The sequence below is a fragment of the Leuciscus leuciscus genome (assembly GCF_965113295.1).
Source record: "Leuciscus leuciscus genome assembly, chromosome: 10".
Classification (NCBI taxonomy): domain Eukaryota; kingdom Metazoa; phylum Chordata; class Actinopteri; order Cypriniformes; family Leuciscidae; genus Leuciscus; species Leuciscus leuciscus.
Window position 1 is genome coordinate 31,938,869 of NC_138734.1, and position 18,804 is coordinate 31,957,672.

Below are 18,804 nucleotides of genomic sequence, written 5' to 3' on the forward strand. Positions count from 1 at the left end.
CCCAGCATGCCTATCTCAGCAGCACTAGCTACCCATCAGTGTCACAGTCACAAGACCTCTGGTTAAATTTAAGTCCTGTCATGTGAGCGGCCCAGTTTGAGTGATTTTACCCCATCCTGTTTATCTTCAGTAATCCTGTTAATCCAATGCCTGCCTGTACTGTTTATTCATACACACGAGACCAAACATGTTCATAGACACAACTTATGATGGCACCCATTACACCACTAAAAAACCCCACTTTGGTAACATACCAGAGTTATGCAACAATCAAGACTTGCTTACAAGAGACTAAATTCCCGGCCGTGTTTCAGTTTTACGAGACGTTATTATTACTTGTGTACTGAGTGAACGGGTGCTATGCTCACTCAAATACCAACCGTCACATTCACCTTCTTGATGGAATGCCTCTTGCTAATTTTTAATCTGTATAACTGAGAGGAATCAATACTAAATACAGGAAGAAGTAGAAAAAAACAGAATGTTACTGTTCAAAGAAATGTGTCAATGTGAGAGCTGGTGTGAAAGAAGTGCATTGCATTTAAGCCATACAGCATGCATGAGTGAATGACAAACATTTCAACTCCAAATCAAAAGAAAAAAATAGTATTATAAATAGTATTTTTTATTATTTTATTTCTATTATCAAATTATGATCAAATGTATACTTGTTTAATGCAAAAAAAAGTCTATTGGCATTGTGTCATTATTTTCATGCCAATTAAGCACATTTCTCTTGCTTGCATTGCATTCTTTGGTTGTTTTGACAAGACTTTGAAGTTAAAAAGATCTCTTACTTATACACTGTAAAAAATAAATAAAAATAAAGTTGAGAAAACTTAAAAGTTTAAGGCAACCAGCTGCAGGACATTTTTGAGTTTACTCAACTTACATTTTTGAGTTTACTCAACTTACGTGTTTGAGTTATCTCAACTTTTCTCAACTTTTTTCATGTTAAATAGTTGAATAAACTTTAAAAACCGAATTTGTCATACAAAACGTAAGTTGGATTTTTTACAGTGTAGATGAACAAAAGTTTTTAAATTGACTTTAACTGGACCAAATTAGTTAAGCTAACTTGAGAAGCTGAGTGCGATAGGTAGCCTTATTTTTTCAAGTTGGCTCAACTTTTTTTTTTTTTTTTGTCTTGACAAGAAATTTATCTTCAGAATAATACAATAATCTTCAAAAGATTACCTGGTACTCATTAGATGAACAACAGTATTTAAGTTGATTTTAACTGTTGTGAATTAGTTGAGTTAATTTAAAAAGTTGAATGCGATAGGTTGCCTTATTTTTTTAAGCTAGCTCAACTTGATTTTTTTTTTACAGTGTAGAAATTCTCATGACTGCCTCCAGACGTTTTACGTAGTTTATGTATTTATTTTTTGAAGAAAATTTTTTCATTCTCAGATGTGATTCTCACTGTAATTTTCGCTCATTGTACAAAAAAACTGAAAATGTAAATAATTAAAATTTTTGCATCTAATTAATGCGAATTTGTTTTAAATTAAATTGGACGTTTCATAATTAAACAATGCAAAAATCTTAAATATATTTTAAATTATATATATATATATATATATAACTTTTTTGATATATTTAAATTCCCTCTTCCATTTCATGCATTTTAAAATCCACATAAAAGAAACAACACAGACTTCTGCAAGAGATTTTATTACGAGGCAGATTTCAACATTACTGTACTTTAGAGACAAATTTAAGCCTGACTCGCACTCCAAAACATCACAAAAAAGGTGTGAAAATTCCATAGTGAAAATGTCCCTTTTATACCAGAACACCAATTTGCATAAACATTATGCAACATTTTATTAATCACAACGTTCTGGCAGACACCAAGTGTTTTAGTGTTTTGTGCAACTGGAGTCATGACAATGTTTATAGTTAAGTGAGTGGGTTGACCGTTTTCATGAGCATGTATTGTGTGTGAAATCTTGGCAAGGAACACACATTACATATCATGCATAGTTGGTATATTCTGCATTCTGCAAGTACAATTTTATATTAGTTGTCAATAACAACCGCACGTTTTGTGATGATACAGAAAGAACAACTTACACAAACATTGTTGTTCAGTGAACATCTTCAATCTAGTGACCAGTGACCACATTGGTGCAGACACCACAACTTGGTCCTGTAAATATTTTCTTTCATCTATATTTCTCTTTCTCATAAATTTGGACCAATGTTAGAGTCCAGTGTGTGAAAGTCTGGTATTTATTCCTGCTATTGGTGTGCATTTCTATGGTGGTGAATATGCAATGTTCGTCCCTTCAATTAGAACAGACAGCAGCAGCTGAATCATGCACAGAACAAATGGGGTCACCAGATGCCAAAACCATCCACACTGACAGGAAAGCCAGTTCAGAGGTCATTCACAAAATACATCTCGCCACATAAGGGTGAGACCAGCAACTTGCATCTATTTCTGACATGCTGTGGTGTTTTGAATCCCTGGATACAAGACCAACGGCAAAATGTGATCAGTAGACAGGAAGACCATCACACATAAAAAGGCAAAGATCCACCACCTTCAGGTTTTACTTCGACAATAAACCGCGTATGAATTAGTCTAAAATGTAAACTTGTGATATTCTTGTCCAAGAACCTCCGATCAGAAAACACGTCTTAATTTGCATATTAACTAAGGCTATCTTTTGAGACTAATGAATTGTTTAACGGCATTTATTGAACTAATTTAACATTAAATTTACTAATCAGTGAAGTTCAACAAGATTGAAATTCATCCTGAACAAGGTTAATAAAGAGGCCTTTAAAGAAAGAAGACATTTAGCAAACATATGCAGGAAGATATATATATATATTAGTGCTTGGCAAAGATTAATCGCGATTAATCGCATCCAAAATAAAAGTTTGTGTTTGCATAATATGTGTGTACTGTGTATAATTATTTTGTATATATAAATACACACATATGCATGTATTTAAGAAATATTTGCATGTATATAATGTATATGTATTTATACATAATTTATATTATATATAAATATAAATAATTTATATATAAATTAAAAAAAATCTTAAATATATACATGCATATGTGTGTATTTATATATACAAAGTAATTATACACAGTACACACACATATATTATGCAAACACAAACTTTTATTTTGGATGCGATTAATCGCGATTAATCTTTGCCCAGCACTAATATATATATATATATATATATACACATAGCCTACATACATACACAGTATATGATTTCTTTTATTGTGTGTGGATTTTTTTATATTATTGTGCGTGTGTGTGTGTATTTATATATATATATATATATATATACATACATACACAGTATATTCTTTTTTTTATTGTGTGGATTTTTTTATATTATTGTGTGTGTGTGTGTGTGTGTATTTATATATAAACAAACATATTATTTAAAAATGATAAATATATACACATAAAAGGCAAATTTAAAATTCAATATTAATCTAATTAACAGCAAAAGAATGAGATTAATCACTCTGAAAGGTCTTATATTAAGACTTATATTGTTTAAATAATCTAACACATGATTGTACAGTAGCTACACAGACACTTACATTAGCAACATAATTGTGCTTGATACTAACATACCACTAGCCCTGATTAGTTCTTGATTTGTTCCCTTACTTACTGAACCCACATTTAAGACGGTATAAAATAGGCAATTTTGACCTCCTTCACCAATGTTCAAAAATGTTTGCGTCAAATAACAAGCTACAACAACTGCCAGGTAAAACACATCGTAAACTATTCAAATGAAGCAGGTAGTATAGTGAGCAGGTCCCGTCTAATGTAACAACATTTCCTGTGATTGGGAGTCATGTAAAAAAAGGATGTATAATTTATCCTCTAAGAAACGGAATCAAACATAAAAAAAACAGGACTTTCTCACATTATAACCAAACCTCATCCGTAGCCAATGTAATTCAACAATCCCCTGCATCCTCCTTCCTCCAAACCAGCAGATGAGGGAGGAGTGGTGAGGATGCCGGTTGTTTATGTGGCTGGAACCCGGATCTGGAACTGTCCCTGATGGAGCTGCAGGCGGAACAGCTTACAGTTGGCGATGCGTAGGGCGGCACAGCTGATCTTACTCAGATCAGAGGGCATGAGGGGTCTGGTGGAGTGCCAGGTACCCGTACTTCTGCGGAACTCCCGGACATAGTCAAAATTGGAGCCTGCAAACAAAATATTGCTCTAATAACATTTTTGTCACGTTTTATTGTGTGTCGAGCATTATAACTGAACAAGCAAGTACAATTGCAAAATGTGGCTCATTTGAGCAAATCTGTTCAATTTAAGCAGTTGATATCAATACCCTGGTTATAAAAAGATTCATTTAATTTGACTCATCATTCAGTAGTATTCCCAGAAATCAAACAAGTGGCACTTTGTATTGTAATACAATACATTGTTATATTATTATCATGTTTTTTTTTTATTTTTTTTATATACTTCTGTTAATAATTGTTTTATAATAAAACTATTTAATTTGAAAATGTTATTATATACAGTAATTTGCTGTAATTGTTGAATAAAGTGTGTGATTATCATTGATTCGTCGAATTCGTCATTTAAAACAGTGTTATTTTAGTTTAATTGAGATACTATTATAGGTTATATTATTATTATATATTTTTTTTAAACATTTTTTTTTAATATACCTATATAGTTTTTATTTCGGTTTTAGTTTTAGTTATTTTAGAACATCAAGTTAAACTAAATAAAAATGAGAAATGTTTCCTTGGCAACTTATTTCAATGTTTTTTTGTGGTTTTAGTTTTAACTCTAATATGCCTGATTCAAATAAATCATGCCTTAATGACATTAATAGTTTTGTGTACAGGTTAGCTTGACTTAATTTACCTACCTATAATACATTAGTTGCTTGTAACTTTTCAAAGTAGCTTGTGCTTACTGATTTTTGGCCCTTGAAATGTTAAAAAGTTCAAATATGCAGTGGTTGTAGCTTGAATGAAGAAGTTATCACAGCACCATTTTTTGACCTTCTCAAGGACTGAATTTGACGATATCTGAATAAAAAAAGACGTTCGTAGATAGAGGATAAAGTGCGATTATAAGTCCTTATCAGCTTACCAGTGTCAAGTTCTCCAACCACATAAATACTGGCACCAATGGGAACGGCTCCATACACAAAAGATGATGTGGCTTGTATGCAGAGGGTTTGGTCATCTAAGAGCACCCACCTGAGGGCAAGGGAGGACACGCATGAGCATACACATTTCCTTCCATTTTCACATTTATTTGTATAGCGCTTTTCACAATACATATTGGTCCTGCTCTGTATGAGTGTTGCATTGAAGAGCTCACCTTTTTAGCTCATCATGGAAGAACTCAGACTTGCATATGGTCATCTGACTGGACTCGGGATTGTCGGCGTCTCTGTTCCGCACGCCTCCAAAAACGTAGAGCTCTTGTCCAATGCCACATGCTACTGCCCCAAATCTGAGGAAAACCCAGTTTAAAATTTAAAAGTTTAAAAATGTTCTCAACAAATCACACTGTCAATTAGCAAAGATACGTAAAAGATACCTTGCGCTAAGAATATAGCTGAGTGCAAAATGCTCACAAAGGTTGCATTTATTTGGGAAAAATACAGTAAAAACAAATATTGTGAAATACTATTAAAATTTTAAATAACTATTGTAAGATATTTCATAATGAAATTTATTCTTGTGATGGCAAAGCTAAATTTTCAGCAGTCATTCATCTAGTCTTCAGTGTCACATGATCCTTCAGAAATCATTCTAATATGCTGATGCGGTATTCAAAAATATGAACACTGTTGAAAACAGTTGTGCTGCTTAATATTATTGCGGAAACAGTGATTTTTTCAGGATTCTTTGATGAATGGTAAGCTCAAAAGAACAGTATTATTTTGTAACATTTTTGTAAAATTGCAGATGTCTTTACTGTCACTTTTGATCCATTGAATGCATCCCTCCAGAATAAAAGTATTTTTTTTTATCTTACTGACCACAATGGGTTCCCAATTGCGACAAGATAAAATCAAACTCTATTGAAATCAATTGTGAATCATGTGTTATTTTCTACATGCAGAGTTACTGCCAATGCAGAGTCCCAAATCAGTTACTTATGAGGTTTCGTGACGGTTCGGATGCTGCCTTTAAAGGCACTAGGCAGCCCATTAGGTTGTGTAACAGAAAACAGAGCTATGGACACAATTATACTCCAAACAAGACAAGAACACCAAGAAAAATGACTATTTATGTTCCTCCAGATGGTGATCAAGTGTTCCCAGTTATATGGGTTAGACTGATAGGTCCCTTGACTACTATTGTACTAAAGACACATCTGTAAGACATCACAGATCGTAGGGCGTCTCTCAGTTTTCATAGTTGTCAGACCCTTATGAAGATGTGCTGCCTTTGCATTTTAAAATGTAATCTGTTTAAGTTATGACATTTCTCTGCGTCATACACAGGATGGGAAACACATTCTCTAAATTCACATCTACTGCTTTGAGCATCCAGTATTTGCGCATATTGAACGCAAGTTATGCTGAATGATATTTCTGCCGTTTCTGCTTTTTCAGTTTCTGCTTTTTGAAAACCTGGTTACCTAAATGTAATAAAATTACATCAACCTCTTTTACAGTTGAAATAATGTTTTGTAACAAATTGCTAGGGCACAGTGAAACACTTGCTGTTATATAAAAATACAGTTAAAGTGGTCATGGCATGAGAAATCACATTTGCCTTGATCTTTTGACATATAAGAGGTCTTTGTGCCATTAAAACATCCCTTAAGTTTCATTGCTTAAAAAGTCCCCCTCATTATAAAGAATTTATTTAATCAAGTTCGAAAAACTGCTCATTTTAATATTGCAGGATCTGTGACATCACAAGGGCAAATACATTTGCATATGACTGGCTCTAGGTGACAATCTGCACGGATAAATCATTTATAATAAATGTGGCAATGTTCCATAAAAACCAGTTAATTTTGATTTCATACTGACTTTATCGTGTTAACTTGTTGATCATGAATAGCATTATTGCCATACTACATGAACGGACTAATAAGCAAGTGTTTGTAAGTTGCTTTGGAAAGCACTTTCTGATAGATAACAGTAAACATCCTTGTGTACACATTACCTCCTCTCCTTAAGAGGGCAGACTGTTGTCCACTGTTGGGTTTTGGGGTCATAGCACTCCACTGAGTCATAAATCTTCCCGTACGATCCGCCGCCCATCACGTACAGTCTCTTTTTCATGGTGGCACAGCTACCAAACTGAAGAATAGAGAGGCAAAAGTATGAGAAACATGAATATTGCAGTGTGTGGATTCGTGCAATAAAAAAGGAGCTAAATCTCACCTTGCGCACTGTGGTCATTTTTGGTTGTGTTCTCCAGATGTTACAATGGGGGTCAAACACCTCCATCGTGAGAAGGACCTCAGTGTCCTCGTTCTCTCCACCCAAAACATAGATCATCCCATCCAGCTCCGCCATGGCGAAGTGCTGTCTGGCCTGGGCAGACAAGAAAATACAATATTACAATACTGACACCTAGTGGTTTCTTGTAAGAACGGCATCATAATGATATTTCAATTCACAGGGTTCTTACACATTTTCCATTTCAAAATTCCAAACTCAAATTTCCATATCTCCTTCCAAACAATTTTTTTGACCATATTTAACATAAATAGTTCACACAGCATTATTTAAGGTAAAGATCATTTTTTACTGGCCACAATTTTGACGTCGATACCATGGGGAAAAACTGCCATATAGATATTTTAAATATTATCTCATAATTTGGCAGCAGATATATTAGGCTGCTGTAACTTTAAGACCTGACGCACGGATCCATTATACTGTTACACATGCTCTTTCTTTCTCAACTGTTTACTTCGTTTGAAAGCTGAGACTTTGTTTCATAACAAAAGTAACAAAGCTCAAAGCTTATTGCGATTTACTGGATGGGAGGCGCTACAAAGTTTTGTTTATTCATCAACTGAAAACAGCATAGACTAAAATCAATTCTTTGGATTTAAGAATTGATATTGGTTCATAAAACTGAGACTAGATTAAAATAGAGAAATGTATATTTTTAAGCCTGTGTGAAAGGCCAACATTTATTTTTTAGACATTTTAGAAAACTGAATAGGGTCAATAGTGTGGAAACACAAATATTTTTCACACTTTTTTTTCCATACTTTTCCAGACCTGAAAATTACTCGAATCAAATTCCGTACTTTTCCAAACGGAGTAGGAACCCTGAATTCACATTAATTTATATAGCGCAATACATATCGTTTCAAAGCAGCTTTACAGAAAATGCATGTTATATATTATGTATATACAAATCACACAATTATCTATCAATGTGTTAATTTACACAAAGCATTAATTTAAGGCAGGAACAATGAGCTCATCAAAGTAAAGAATACACGTTGCTAACAAATTATTAGGATATAGAGAAAAATTAAGCATTGGTGCATGTTTCAAGATGTGACTATATTATATAGAGCATTTTCAACCAGTTGAAATCAGTAAACAGGTTCCTTTATTTAAATTGAATATTTATCTTTAAATATCTGAAATAAACTATGCTGGTTCATTTACTAGTCCAACAGTAGCAATTTCCCCATTTACCTCCATTTACCAGACACTGTTATCCACAGCGACTTGCAAATGAGGAACTTCACAAGCGATGTCATTGCTTTTTCATTGCCCTTTGTTTTTTTTAATCACTTACATAATTCACAATGCTTCATAGGATAAGTAATTCATTCAGAAATGTAAGTGTGTAAATAGTAAAAAAATGTCTTAAGATGTTTAATTCTGTTGTGCGCCGTACCTTTTTTGAATGGAAGAACACACTCTAAATTAGCCTAATACAGGGTTTCCATAAGACCAACTTATGGAACCCACCAACTAGTCAATAATTGAGCATATCTCTAAGAGGAATACCTGCATCATTGGTGGGATTTGGGTCCAGCTGTTGGTCTCTGGGTCATATTTCTCTCCACTGCTCAGGACAGTTTTATTCTCATCCATTCCTCCTACTGCAAACAGGAACCCCTCTGTTTGGACAGGCAGACTCAGTTAATTATTTATAAGTACTAACAGCGATTATAAATGTAAGTAATAGAAGCATAATAATCCTCGGGATGAACTCTGCGCAACAAGTCAGAACTCAAGTCATATGAAGTCTAATACCATTAATCGTTTTATATTTTGGAAAATTCTAAGGAGAGCATATGATGGATTTATATTGTTGTGAATACACTAAAACAAGACACAAGGGTGTTCTACATCTTTTCCAGACTGTATGCTACAACAAATAGCCGACGGAATCAGGAACATTTAAGCTATGGGGTTTATTTCGTCTGTATAAGTGAATGACTGAAAATTAAGAAAATTAAGGGGTTGGCATGATTTTTTTGTTTTTAAAATATTTTTAAAAGAAGTCTCTTATGCTGACCAAGACTGCTTTTAATTGATCAAAAATACAGTAAAAACCTGTGATTTCAAAGCTGAATTTCCAGCAGCCATTACTCCAGAGTCTTCAGTGTCACATGATCCTTCAAAAGTCATTCAAAAACATTTCTTATTATTATCAATTTTGAAACAGTTTGTGCTGCTTAATATATTTGTGAAAACAGTGACACATTTTTTTCATGACCAGAAAGTAAAACAAAAAGCATTTATTAGAAATTGAAATATTTTTTATCAATATAAATGTCTTTACTGTCACTTTTGGTCAATTTAATGCATCCCTGCTGAATAAAAGTATCAATTTATTTAAATAAATAAATAAACAAACAAATAAAAAAAATTAAAAAACCTTACCACTGACCCCAAACTTTTAAATAGTAATATATATCACAGGAATATTTAGTTTACGATTGTGTCATTATTCATAATCATAAGTCTTAGAGTTCAAATAACTTAAACTAAATAACTAAACAAATAACAGAAGAGTGTAAGCTCTATTGCCTCACAATGCTGAGCTAGTACAAACCTGCTGACACAACCCCGTGACCAATTCGCCTCTCATTCATTGGCTTCAGGTCAATCCAGAGCTGCCTGTTTCGGTCATAAAGTGGACACATGCAGCGAGCCGCTGCCGTGGGCGTCCGAGAGCTACATCAGAAACACAAAGGAATTCAGGGGAAAAACTTCTTACAAACCTATCCTTGCATAATCTCATGATCTAGTTTTATTTTTTAAAGCATGTTCATACTCACGCCCTCTCCTCACCGCCTACTGTGACGATACACTCGGAGTAGCCACGGGGTTTAAATGCAGCAAGCAGCGCCTCCCCGTGCTGCATTGCTCCTCGCAGCGAGTCCATACAACAATTCCTTATGACCTCCCTCATCAGGGAGTCTCCGAGCATCTGCTCCTGGAGGTAGCACTGGTCCAGGCCTTGAACCCAGACGGCAGACATCACTTCTTTCATGTGGACCTGAAAAAAAAAAAGGCATCCTAATTAAACAGGACTGAATAAAAACAAACAAAAGAACAAATAACACCATTCAAAAGTTTGAGGTCAGTAAGATTTTTTTTGTAATTTTTTTAATACTTTTATTCAGCAAGGATATATTTAAATAAATTGATCAAAAATGACAATAAAAAATTTAATAATGTTACAAAACATTTCTATTTCAAATAAATAGGGATGCACGATATATCGGTCACCATATCGGTATCAGTTAATTTTTAATGTTACCATTAGCAGCCCAATAAGAAAATTTGGCCGATATATAAAAGCCGAAAAATAATGGATTATTTCCTTTAGCTGAGACACTTCAGATGCGCGCTGTTCGCCATGATTGGAATCACTGCATGTGCAAGAGCAGTGCAAGTCTGTCATATCTGCTACATAAAATTATGAGAACATCATTATAATTGTGTGCTTGTGACATGGCTTTAAATGGTGAGACTTGTTTTTGTAATCAGGCTCTCAAAAATTATATAAAAATTTGGAAATTAGATATATCGGCTAATATATCGGTTATCGGCTTTCAAATATATATTTTCATATCGGTGCATCCCTACAAATAAATGCTGTATGTTTATTAAAAATATACTTTTGTATTCTATTTATCATCGGTATTCCGGTCTAAATGTATTAATTTATTCATTATTTTTAATCATAATGAGATTATTTCTAATCACAAATATATAATATCTCGCCATTTAACAGCAGATTTAGTTCACAAAAAACTGACAATCATGACCTAAATATGATTCTCATTTACAATAATTAATCCATAAATTCGGCATTAGTAACTTACTTTCCACAATATACACATACACACACATATATATACACACACACACAATATATATATATATATATATATATATATATATATATATATATATATATATATATATATATATATACACACACACGTATATATATATATGTGTGTGTGTATGTATGTGTATGAGTATATGTATATATGTGTGTGTGTGTGTGTGTGTGTGTGTGTATATATATATATATATATATATATATATATATACATATACACATATATATGAAATTATAATTAATTATTTATGTTTAAAGTTTGTCTATGCCTGTGCATATGGAACTCTCCAGAAACAACTGTTCCACTCACTCGCCGAGCTTCAATGTCATGGTCGAGCCAGCGGACCACGGCCTCCAGCACGTGCTTCTCATTCCCCACGTTGAGCTTCTCTATGGACAGCAGCTCACACAGGCGATCGGGCGGCTGCTCCAGGAACTCCTCCGTGTTGGCCACGTCTCGAAAATGCGTCTGCAGGAACTCTGTGGCCACGTGGTAGACGTGGTGCAGGCAGTAATGCAAAGAGAAGACCCGAATGCCGATGCAGTTCTCTGCAGTAATGCAGCTTTCCAGGAACTGACAGCACAGAGATTTAAGATCAGTGAGGAGAAGAAGATCAGCAGCCTGGACCACATCTTGGATAGTGTCTTCACTTAGAGTAATCTAGAAAAGAGAAATGTGTTGACAACAATCTGCCAGCTAGAGAAGCACTGACAATATCCAAATAGAAATCCAATAGTTTGTGACATACATTCCTAATTCATATACAGTTTTCCCACAGCTTTTAACAAATAAATAGTGTTAATTTTGTCAGCTATTTTTGTAGTGTTATTCTTGTCCCGTGTCAAAGTTACTTTTTAGCTTTTATCATATTTAGTCAACCTACAATACAGCATCCAGTATTGTGTGTAGTCAAGTTTTAGTTGTCCAAAAGTCTGGGAAATTTGGTCTAGTTTTAGTCAATGAAAATGTTGTCATATATAAGTTAAGGTGTATAATGGTTAAACTGATGATCACCAATATGTCACTTGACATTTGGCAACCCTAAGCATGAAAGCTCATAGAGGCTTTTATTTCCTTAAAATACTATTCTACCACTATTCACGTCTACCACTTTTTCGTTGAAGAAAATATAGAGATTTTGTTTAAGTTTTTATTAAATTTTTAACTACATTTTATTCTTGCTTTTTTCCCCCATCAACAACATTGCATGTTGATCTTGTCACAGTAATAAGTGTGTAATGCTGTTGTTGTCTTGTCTTAATCATGAAAAGATTTTAAGTTTTTAAGTTTTAATAAGGCTTTTCCAGGCCTAGAAATCCTAATTGTAAAAGTCCAGGTATTTAATGACTGCGGGAACATACATAAAGTATAAGTAAAGTAATATAATTACCTCCCCACTGAAAACGTAGTCCAATATCTGTCTCATGGTCGTGATCGAGATCCCTTGCAACTCGATTTTGTATACAGATCCATCCTCCTTTGGTGGGTTGTAATTTAATTTGGTCCTGCAAACATGTAGCAACATGAGTTAATTCACTGTGGATCTAATAAAAGGACAGACTTTATATCTTGGAGAGTTGCACTCCCATCAAATGCCCTACAGCGTTTTTACAAACTTTCCAGTTTTGGCTGATTTGGTTTTACATAACAGTCTTGTGAACTATTTGCTTATATTAAAATGCTCTTTTGTACATGACAGAAATGTTTTGTGTAACAGAATTGTCAACGGACAAAAAAAAAAGTGGATCCAATTAGAGAAAAGGGACCTCGAAAAAATGGCTTCAAATGAAAAGTTCACGTATCGAATAATTCATGCATCTCAAAGTTCATAGTAGCCTAGTGATATTAGCATTGATACCATTATTGTTTTTGTTCATATTTTGAATTAGATTTTACTTTTTTGTTTAAATTTTTCATTATTTTAGTACTAATGAATAATGGCACATTCATAAAATCACATGGATGTTCTAAGAAAAGCTACAAAAAATAAATAATACTAAACAACCCTTTTTATCATTCTTTTGTGGTGATTTTGTGTCCTTCTGGGCGTTTAGTCGCCAGTCATTGTCAAAGCATAAAAAAGACTGACCGGGACATTCATCAAAATCTCCCCTTTCAAGTTCAGCAGAAGTCTTTGAAAGTAGTTGAAATGAGGGTGTGTAAATGACTTTTCTTTTCTGTTTTTTGGGTGAACTATTGCTTTAATTGACCCAAGCAACAGGCAAGGTGGGGCTGTGTGGCACACCCATATGACACATTGCTCAAGGGTCTGGTACATGTCTGAGCAAACATACCAGTTCTACTGATCTGATCTGATCTGATCTCATTTCATGCAAATGTATCCTAGTTTCAAGCTTATTCTCATACCTGATGTATGGGCTAGCAGCAGCCAGAATGTTTTTCTGAACAGGAATCTGTTCACCTTCCAAAACCAGCACTGCATCTTGAAAACAATCATCTTGTCTTAAAGACCGAAGGGCCCTTAGAAGCTTTTGGGAGTGTTGAGGGTCTGACACCACTGATCCAGCATCAGCTCCAGCTGTTTTAGGGTCGGACATGCTGTTGGAACAGACAGATGATCAGTTAACATAACAACAACAACAACATGGTTCACCCTCGTCTTATATAAACAGAATTACAGGTTTAAATCATTCAAACTCACTCCAGTGTACTTGACTTAAACTTGTTCTTTATGCTCACTGTAACTTCAGCTGCTCATTGTGTGTCAGAGGACCGTACACTGCAGAAAAACAATTCAGCAGGTTAGTGACGCTTCGTGACGATACCAGGAAGCGCGATTTAATTTTTCAAAATAAAAGCTTTCCTCCCCCCCACAAAATTCTACTTAAAAAATAAATAAAAAATAATAGAGCACTTTTAGAGTATTTATTTAGGAATACTTTATGAACTGTCCTATAAATATGGGAATATAATTACTGTATAAAATATTATATAATATTACACCAAATTATTCATTTTAGAATTTAACTTTAAGAAATATTTAAGATCATAATTTATATATTCATATCATTCAACAACTTTCAAAGCATTAAACAACTATAAATGCTGTTTAATTTTGTATGTTATATATAACTGTGACTACCAGTGATAGTGTGCGCTCTGACCATCCAATCAAAGGATGTGAAAATGCCGACGTTATTGTACGCCTGCTAGATGGCCCAGCTGCAGTCAAATCGAAATCTGATTGGCTGATTAAGTCTGACTGATTTATCTGATTGGTTAAAGCAACGGTTTCATTGAATTTACAGGCGCCAGCACTGACGATTCTGTATGGGATGAATATAGTATCAAAATGATTAACACATGCAAGCACTATAATCCATCAACTTGATAAATGTTGCTCATATGTTTTAATATACAACCATGCCTTTCAACTTGCGTGTGCAAAATTCTAAATTGAATGAATGTGTAGCAATTTGTACAAACGGAGACATTTTTGTGAATACAAATGTTTTCTTTTGTATTATTAGTGCATCATAATTTGCGCATGCAACAAAAAAGATGTGCGTTTGTGGATCAGGTGACACGCGTGCATTCATTGACGTCTTTTCTAAGTCAATCTCATTTGATTCATTTGGATTTTGAGACATTCTTTTCGCGGTTTTTAAGCATTTCACAACCCACACACAAACAACTACAAATTAATAGGCCTGGTGCTAATTATTAAAGGAGCCGTATGTAAGATTGTGGCCAAAACTGGTACTGCAATCACTTTCAAATTACTGTAGAACGGTGTATCCCCTCCCCCTCCCCCTGACTCGAGGTTGCCAGATAGGCTGCAGGATCCAGCAGGAACGTAGGCTGCTACGTAGCTGTGGTAACTAGAGCAGAGCTGGCAACCCGGATGCCGAAACACTACGGACTTCGTGATTGGTAGATAGGTGGAGGGTGGCGCTTCAGGCCAAAACACAAGATGACAACATCAACATCAGTTGAGGGCTGCAACTTCACTTTTTAAATGACAATATCCTGGCCGGACTACTGTTGTCAGTGATATAAGTATTTGAAATGAACATGATTTCTTAATGTCTAGTGACATATCAGGGCCATTTTATGATTCATTGAAATACATTTCTTACATACAGCTCCTTTAATGTGTGCGCAACTACCCATTTATTTGACAAATTCACAAATGTTCGACACTACATTTAAACTAATAGGCTATACAACTTGTGTGTGCAAAATCCAGAAACGCATGAATGTGCAGCATTTTGTACAAATAGAGACATAAAAGCTAATACAAAACCTCGATTTTGTATTAAAGGTATAGCGGAGGATCTTTCCAAATTTTAGATAAGACCAGCCCTCTCCACTTTTTGAAAAGTTTGATTGATTCACCAGAATGATTGACAATTAGGAGGACCAATAGTATAGGTTACCCACCAGGAAGTAAAACATCCTCCGCTATACCTTTAATGTAGGTCAGAATATGTGCATGCAACAAGTAAGATGTGCATTTGTGGATCAGGTGACACGTGTATTCATTGACTCTTTCTGAGTCAATCCTATTTGATTCATTTGGATTTTGAGACTTTCATTTCGCCGGTTTAGCCTTGCACGATCCACACACACAGCTGTCTGAGAAAACCTGCTACCACTAGATGGCAGTATGTGCTAAAGCAGACGACGGCACCGTAATCAAGCGTAGTAGAAGTAGAATAAATGAACAGAATGTGTTTTCCCCCCTTTTTGCTTATTACAACATCTATTCTGTTTACTTGATTAATAATAATAATAATAATGATGTATATGGCACCTTCTGAACTGACACATGTAAATAAAGAATATTAATCATGTTACTGATGATGGTAATGATGAACCAATAACAGCCACGGAATGTGACACATTTAAACTATTTTACAGATTGTTTGGGTCGATTTCCATCCTTTGCAATCATTATTATAAATTGTAGGGTATACAAATATCCTGAGAATAGAATTAGGTTCACAGCACCAGAGAATAATCTTGACGGCACTTGCAAGAAAATGGATAAGTAGGCTACATAATCAAATTCACAAATATTACACCATTTAAACATTATTAAAAATACATAGGCTACTGAGTTACTAAAACAATCTTTCTCAAAGATGTTACGAACCCCTGTTTTTAAAATGCTTGTTGGAAAAGGGGTAAGCAACATAAAAGGACACGCGAGGCAAAGTGCAGTTTAAACATTTATTATGAGGCTAGCCGGGATTCACCGCTGCGTGCTTCATTCTGTTTCACACTCCTCTTGTACTCTCAACAGGAGCCATTAGAGCAACGGGGCACAGGTGTGCAGCCTAACAAGAGAAAGAAACTAATCAGAGCACAGAAACAGATACACACAAAATACAAATACAATTCTCATAAGGCTTAGGCCGTAACAAAGAATATTCTTGTTTGTTCACAGTTTAAACGTTCTTGTTTCCATTTGTTTAATTTCAAGATCTGAGGTGAATTATCCATTGTTGCTTTTACAGCTACAAAGCTGGAGCACTAAATGGTATTCAAAGTCACATTGCATGCTTTTAACATTAAATAAAGCACATAAACAGTACTTGTGATTATCATTGCCACACTTTGCGTTTATTGTTCCAGCACGACGTCGCAGAAAAATAGAAACTGTTTCTAAAATTGAATCGTCGCGTGTCGCCGTCGCGGCTGGTTAGGACAAAAACAACAAGTTGTTTCAGAGATTGATTTGTTCATTTTGTGTTGACCGCGCATGCGCAAAATCCAATAGGTTCTATAGTGGAAACAGAAATGATTAGTTCATCTCTCGAGTCTTCGGGTTCGGGTCCGAGTCTTTCGTTCTTCCTGTCAGTCCCATAGAGGGTTTGCTGTCGGTACCGGAAAGAGAAATGATTAGTTCACCGAGTCTTCGGGTCTGATTCTTCTGAGTCTTTCGTTCTTCTGTCACGTCTGTCAAGTCGATAGACTCGAAACATGAACTAATCAATTCTGTATCCGGTACTACCGACTGCAAAGCTCAGTTTATGAGGATGTCACGGGATGAACGGACAGCTTCGGGAGGTGAGGTAAACTAATAGACTGCATAGCCTGAATACCAAGATCAATTAATTAATCGTTTCTGTTTCTCATAATTTGGCCTTTTCCTTGCATTGCAATTTTTTTTTTATTCTAAATGCGATCAACATTTGATGTGTTTGGGGAATTTGGCTAACATGTAACATTTTAAATACATTCTGCTGAAAAGAACGAAATTAATCGAAAAAAGATTTGTTCATTTTGATGAACGAGATTCAAAGATCTGAGTTCTTAAAATGATCCAAACTTCCCAGGGGCAGGGGGGCAGTGTTTCGGAAAACATTGAAGCTTCCCTGAGCGCCGCCATTGATTAGCAGACCATCACCTGCTGTTAGCATTCCATTAACTCCCATTCATTTTGGCGTCACTTTGACAGCGAATAACTTTACATCTGAGGCGTTTAAAGACTCAATTTGTCCATTATATATTTCTAAAGAAACACGAAAATGTATAAAAGGCTAAATTACCTTGTATCTTACGTTATGGCCCCGTAGATGCAGTTTTTGTACAAATAGGCTAACGATTGCGTCATAACCACGCGACTCTCTGTCGCACAGTAGAGAGATTACAATATGGACAGGAGGAGAAGCTCACGTGCAATCGGGGGGACGTGGAGGCAAAATAACAAAGTAATTAATCAGAATACTTAGCAAAAGTTGCTCCTAGCTCATGGACACCTCCTACTCACTCTCTCCGTCTCTGCAAGTTTCGGAAGGGAATGATTCAGATTTCTCTTGGCCCAGCTACTAGAAGACAGACGGGTTGCTTACGTCACATCTACGTCGTCAAGCTCAGTTTGAGTCTGCGCAGTACGCTCGACCATCAGGAAGTGAGAGCTTCTAATTGACTTCACTTTTCTCCGTTGAAACCTATGGGGTTGCTGTTTCCAGTTTATATACTGTCTATGGAACTTCCCACTACTACACGAAAGAAGGATGCGGAATGCATATGGGAACTCTTCCTCAATCTCCTGAAACTCTTGCAATGACAGTGTGAAAAGGCTGCAGGTGGTCAGTGCAGAAACTGTGGCCAACTGCCTTCCACCAAACAGGAAGCAGATCTCTGCAGAAACACAAAACTTTAAATGGTGAGTATGAGGCTGGTTGTTTAAAACACATTGGAGTGTCACAGCAAAGATTATCTGACTGACCATCTGATCAATACTGCACATAAAACTGGGAAAACATTTTCTTGATCTGGCAAGCTCTGTAATCTAATTTTGAGCATTTTTGAGTGTGAAACTCGTGTAATTGACGCTGTTCTCACGCTCTCACACCACACGTCTGTTTTCTCATGCAGTGAAAAACATTGCAGAGTAAAGAGGTACAGTGCAGAGTACACTGACAACGTAGCGACAGACAAGATGTTCCTTTTGATATGAAACAAATTGCATTTAAAGCAAAAG

General features: G+C 35.3%; 2 protein-coding genes across 5 annotated transcripts in view; one reads left to right on the forward strand and one right to left on the reverse strand.

Moving 5' to 3' along the window:
• The window catches only part of LOC309507618 (1-phosphatidylinositol 4,5-bisphosphate phosphodiesterase gamma-2), a 210,805-nt gene that overhangs the window by 57,023 nt on the left and 134,978 nt on the right, over nucleotides 1-18,804 (forward strand). The gene's annotated exons all lie outside the window — the stretch shown is intronic.
• gan (gigaxonin) lies at nucleotides 1,662-14,130 on the reverse strand. Its single transcript, XM_082181696.1, has 12 exons — nucleotides 14,011-14,130; nucleotides 13,716-13,907; nucleotides 12,739-12,853; nucleotides 11,658-12,008; nucleotides 10,272-10,492; nucleotides 10,046-10,167; nucleotides 8,992-9,104; nucleotides 7,393-7,545; nucleotides 7,172-7,308; nucleotides 5,364-5,498; nucleotides 5,130-5,239; nucleotides 1,662-4,210 (listed from the first exon to the last, which is right to left on the reverse strand). Exons 2-12 carry the CDS (start codon nucleotides 13,904-13,906, stop codon nucleotides 4,029-4,031), a joined length of 1,830 nt encoding a protein of 609 aa, XP_082037822.1. The 5' UTR covers nucleotide 13,907; nucleotides 14,011-14,130; the 3' UTR covers nucleotides 1,662-4,028.